At 34.7% G+C, this 5,727-nt stretch overlaps 2 protein-coding genes across 2 annotated transcripts; one reads left to right on the top strand and one right to left on the bottom strand.

Annotated features, from left to right (window-relative positions):
• Positions 1-405: 405 nt before the first annotated feature.
• Positions 406-2,714, bottom strand: LOC121391946 (cilia- and flagella-associated protein 100-like). The gene is given in 17 exon segments (XM_041523394.1): positions 406-519; positions 576-620; positions 622-696; positions 739-786; positions 789-837; positions 890-1,006; positions 1,051-1,149; positions 1,196-1,338; positions 1,466-1,470; positions 1,528-1,604; positions 1,653-1,733; positions 1,783-1,888; positions 1,936-1,987; positions 2,102-2,161; positions 2,200-2,403; positions 2,454-2,551; positions 2,606-2,714. Coding segments are annotated over 17 exon segments (1,482 nt in total).
• A 78-nt stretch (positions 2,715-2,792) lies between these two features.
• LOC121391951 (probable imidazolonepropionase) lies at positions 2,793-4,557 on the top strand. Its single transcript, XM_041523396.1, is given in 9 exon segments — positions 2,793-2,962; positions 3,009-3,156; positions 3,307-3,584; positions 3,674-3,824; positions 3,826-3,900; positions 3,949-4,111; positions 4,164-4,219; positions 4,260-4,420; positions 4,470-4,557. Coding segments are annotated over 9 exon segments (1,290 nt in total).
• The last annotated feature ends 1,170 nt before the right edge of the window (positions 4,558-5,727 follow it).

Genomic DNA, 5,727 nt, shown 5'->3' with positions numbered 1-5,727 from the left:
GACATCATCTAGCCTCGAGACTATCTCGATCCTAACTACATTTCCTTTCATTATGTTAAGGTATCCATTGATTAACAGATCCTTACCCGCTATCTCCTAGGATGATCACTTTTAATAGCACTTTTCTTCTTGCAGACATCTTTAATATGATCGATAAATTGTTCTGAAACCAGTACAGGGGTCAGCTCAGCTAAGAGGAAAGAGGTCTATAGTAGCCCTTCACTTTGTCGATGATCAAGCTAAATCTTATTCACAGCCTCGTGATCATTGACCGTCACATGACAAAGTCATTCCGAGTTATGAATATTATTAGCTTACTGTACTATTATAAATTTAATAGTACTTGTGTGATTGTATATATAATTCTTTGAAAAAATTATAATGTCGTTAATATAGTAATAATTATTAAGAGAAGTAATATTGTAATTCTTCTTCTTCTTTTTCACGTTGATCATCACTGTCACGCTGTTTACGTTTCAAGACAGGAGGCTCTGATCGATAAACCAGTCGCCTACCAGTCTATTGAGCACATATTAATAACATTATTGTCTGTAGTACTGCTATTGGTAACTTACTCTTTTCTTTGGATCTGCTTGCGCTCTTTCTAAAGCTCTCTTTAAATCGTTCCTCTTGATGTAATCTTTGTTCTTGCAATTTCTGTTCTCTCAAACGTAATCGTCTTTCCTTCTCTTTAGCCTAAAACAATAGACATTAACACAACATATCATTAATGGCCACCTTTTCAGCAGCTTCCACTTTATCAACAGGTAAAACTTTCCAGTTCTTCAAAACAATTCCTCCATACGGCCTTCAATAGCTGTTAACATTTGGAGTGTGCTATCAATAGAAAACACCATAACAGACTATGATAATATAATATATAACTCACCTTGCTGTAGCATCAGTTACTCCAATACATTTACTGAACACATCAGCTACTTTCTTATTTAGTGCTAACAACATGGCTTCTTGGTCATCAGCTTTGAATTCACCAAATGAAAATAATCTAATGATCAGAAGTAACTTCATTTCCATTAAGTCATCTCTCACTTTGATTTTGTCTCCAGATCATAAGCCTTGTTTTCTTCCTTCTGTATATTCCTTTCTAATTCATCAAGTTGTTGTTTTAATATCTCCACTTCATGATTGCTAAACAGTTACTACTTCAACTTGAGTGATCATAGATGTGACTTACAGCCGTTGCTCTGTACTTTGACGATTGTGTCTTATTTCTTCCAATGCCTCATCTGTTTCTTGACTGTTTTGAATAAGAGAAAGGTTCTGCTCTTCTAATTCTGTGAATATTTCTAGTAATTGCATAGGATCTGTGAAATATAACTGCAGAAATTTGAAACAACATTAATAACTATTGTCATTTTTCTCACTGTACTCACTTCTTCTTCTATTTCCTCTAAGCATCAGATGCTCTTTCAATTGTTCAATTCTTTCTTTCTTTTGTTCATGCCACTCCTGAGAATAATAGGAGCACAATATCATTTAAATTAGACTATTTTATTAGCTACTAACCTCTGGGTGCCAACTCATTCATAAATTGACGATAAGTTTTCAACTCATTCAACTGGTCTTCATTGCGAGATATTTCACTAAACAATAACATAACATTATATTGTTAACACTCCTTGTATTTGCACCTTTTTATTGCCATTATTTGTGTATTGAGTCGCTTGATTTCAGCTACTTTCTCTAGCTTAGCTTTAGTTGCTGCTTCTGCCCTAGAGAAATCAAATATATATTTGTGTGTGAAAGAAATCTAATAATTACATTTTGATAGCTTCTACAGAATTTTTGTCATTTTCTTTGAGGAATTCATCAAACATGATAGCACTTTGTTCTAAATATGTTTCTGCTGATTCTAGTTTCTTTTCCTCTGACTATAAACACATTACATGTAATAGTTAATATTATAATCGATACCTTGGTATCTCTTCAAGTTTTGTATCTCATCTCTCTTCACTCCAAGTGAATACTGGAACAGACATTGATTCATCAATTCATTCTATATGCATCTTTCCATCCATCTACCATGCATTAATACAATAATGCAATAATGCATTAATGTATTAATGCTTTCATTCATCACCTGCATTAGAAACATTTCCCTCTTCTTGCATAAATAGCTATTCAAATCCTCCTTCTCTATCTGACAATCTTAGCAATGAATAGAATGCAAGTATGGACATGGAAAGAGATCTCTACCTCTATTGTAGCAAGTACAAATTGTGTATCTTCGTAGAGTCTTGAAGCTCGATCAAGACCCTTTATGTCACTATCAGAGCTATCTGGAGTAATAACAGTTTTTCTTAGAGATGACATTTTAGCATTGACACGTGAGGAATAGGTTGATTTTTCATGGACTTTTAACATTCGTTCTTTTGCTCTTTCCTATTATAATAATAAAAAGACTGTGACCAGTTCATTCTAAGCATTTGCACCTCTTTAAATTTTTTCCTTTCTTTCTCTCTCAGTGTAAACAGCTCGTGATCTGGTGGCATTATAAATGGATTCTTACTGTCACTTTCTCTTGAGTTACCTATGAATTAGGTGGTTCCTTACCACAATAATAATAATATATCTTACATTTTGCTTGAGGGATTGGAGGTAGAAAAAGAAGTCCTTTCGCTCTCTTGAGGAGGGGATGCTGTCTTCCTTGGCTGAGATGGAGGAGTAAGAACAGCAGTAGCAGCTCCAGACATTGTTTTCGTTAGACCGTTACTTCGTTGCCATAACAACAGGGTGGGTATGTCTACCCACGTGTAACCACCCCATGCGAGATGGCTGCTTTGCTTCGTGTTAGAGGAGCTTCCCAGATTGTACAGGTTTGTGCAAATGGCGAGAAAGTTCTGAGAGGAGCTGCCATGAAAGAGATTGCCGTATTAGAAGGAGAGGGAGGAAGAGGAGTGGGCGTGGTCGTGAGCAAAGCTGGCAGTATTACAGCAGTAGGGTGTGTCCTCCAACTCTCATATTATGCTATAATGTATGTATTCTAGATATGATGATGAATTAGATAGTCAATATTCAAACTGGTCATTTAATAAAGTGATTGATGCTAATGGATGTTGTGTACTACCTGGTTTAATTGATGGTCATACACACCCTGTTTGGGTTGGAGATAGAGTACATGAATTTGCTTTAAAAGTAAGTTCATAATAAGGACTAATTACATTTAAGCATCTCAATTTGAACACTAATGTAATTTGTTTCATTCCTTACAATTGGATTTGATGATAAACAAAGTTCCCTCATAATAATATAATTATTCCCATAATAATTTATCATTACTCATAGCTTGCAGGTGCTACATATATGGATATACATCAACAAGGTGGTGGAATACACTATACAGTTAATTGTGTACGTCAGGCTTCACCAGATCAGCTATATGCTTCTCTTATTGACCGACTCTCAGCCATGTTAAGGTGTGGCACTACTGTTGTTGAGGCAAAATCCGGCTATGGTCTTGATACTACAACAGAAATTAAAATGTTACAAGTATTGAACAGAGCACGACAGGAACATCCTATTTCTCTGTCCATTACATATTGTGGAGCACATGCTGTACCTAAGTACGTCTGTTGTCTTATCAATTTGTCCATTTATATATTATTATATGCAGCATCCAATAATAATTATTGATTATTTTTCTAAATTATAGAGGTAGTTCAGCTGAAGAGGCTACTGATCACATTCTTCAGGAGCAAATTCCCGCTATTGTTGAACAATGTGCTCAAGATCAGCTGCATGTTGATAATATTGATGTATTTTGTGAGAAAGGAGTGTTTGATAGAAACCAATCACGTGAGATTTTTACTAGCTGGGAAAAAAGCAGGATGGAAAATCAATTTCCATGGCGATGAGCTTCATCCAATGCAGTGTGGAGAAGTATAATATATTATCATGTGTTGCTATTTATATATATTCTACTTTAAGCTTGCTGGTGAACTGGAGGCTGATGCCGTCAGCCATCTTGAGGAGGTAAGTGATTCTGGTATATCTGCTATGGTCCAGTCAGGTACAGTTGGTATCCTGTTACCAACGACTGCATATATACTACGACTAAAATCTCCACCAGCCAGAAAAATGATTGACCAAGGTTTACAAAATTATATAATGTATTTATTAAAAATCTGTAATGTTTTTAATAGGGATGGCAGTTGCTTTGGGTAGTGATTTCAATCCTAATGCATACTGCATGTCAATGGTGAGGTTATTGATGGTGACTGTGTCTTGATAAACCCTAGCCTTTAGTAATGCATCTAGCCTGCGTTAATTTGCATATGACAATGGAAGAAGCTCTTGTCGCTGCCACAATTAATTCTGCTGCAGCATTAGGTATGGCAGAAGATGTTGGATCAATTGAAGTTGGAAAGAGAGGAGATTTGTTAATATTGTCCACTGCTAGGTAAATATTGTTTGTTATTTTATTATTTTATTATTTGTTTATTGTTTAGATGGGAGCATTTAGTATACCAATTAGCCTGTCATGATCAATGTATTAAATATGTTATTAAAGATGGAAATATCGTATACTCCAAATAACAATAATAAAATTTTTTGTAATTTTTCGTTTCATTTACTAATTAAGAATTTGGGGGTTTGGTTTATCTCAGGCGCAGTGTTTATATACTGACATTAGTGCTAAGTCTTTGTTAATTGCTAATTTCTACGTGTTGCTACGCTTGATGGCCGAAGCGAAGAATAAGAAAATGTAAGGATTGCGTTTTCTATTAACAGAGGAGTTTCCCATACTAGCTGTACAATACATCAACAAGACAAGTGTTTGCGAGTAGCTCTTTGATGGCATCATTACTTTTAGTCAAAAACAAATAATAGAGGTTTTGCATTAAAAATAATCTTTCTTTCTATACAGATCTTGCATAAAGGTGGAGTTATATGAGAAAAATGAAGGAAAACTTGGCAAGAAATCTGAAGTTATCATCAACACATCTGACACTTCCTTACATAATATATTAAAAGACACACTCACTCAAGAGGTAACAAGATAGTTACAGTTCACTCCACATGTTGTAATGTAGTGTAGCAAAGTTACCAATTCAGCAATCACACTAACAACCTAGTAGTTGACATTCTTTATGGGAGACATAATGACTGACAATTTGGTGTGTGTTTATTAACAGTCTGGATGTGCCTGTTATATAATAACTTTGAGTGTACATACCTTACTACTACATAATCATTGTAGTAGCACATGTACGTTATAAACTATGCTATTTAATTAAGAAGCCATATTGCCAGTCTGCTTTGTTGTTGAAGTAGTAAGCATTGCTGGATTCTCATAGATGATCTATTTTGAAAATGTCCCGATGGCTTCAGTTTTGTAAATATCTCCCAAAAATTAACTAGATTGCAAAGAATTAACAAAATCAGCAGATATCCTACTGATTATAAAGATAATTTTATTACTAAAATGTTGATCTGTTCAGTCAGGTCATGAATTGATGTTTAAATGTATTATTAACTGAGTCATTTTGGTGCCTTGTAAATGTAATCAATAAGATTATATTTACAAGATACCAGAATGACTCACTGCTATCACCCATTACCCATTTTATCTATTGTCATTATAGATAAACAGTTAATGGTGGTAGTAGTGAACTTGAGAACTTCAGTTATCAGGCTTTAAATAGGAAAATACTCTCTTTGATATTAACCCCCCCACATAATGACTAATTTCTACTGCACATTGCT

This window comes from Gigantopelta aegis, unplaced genomic scaffold (assembly GCF_016097555.1).
Source record: "Gigantopelta aegis isolate Gae_Host unplaced genomic scaffold, Gae_host_genome ctg3147_pilon_pilon, whole genome shotgun sequence".
Classification (NCBI taxonomy): Eukaryota; Metazoa; Mollusca; class Gastropoda; order Neomphalida; family Peltospiridae; genus Gigantopelta; species Gigantopelta aegis.
Note: the sequence above shows the minus strand (reverse complement) of the source record. Positions and strands in the feature narration are given on the sequence as shown.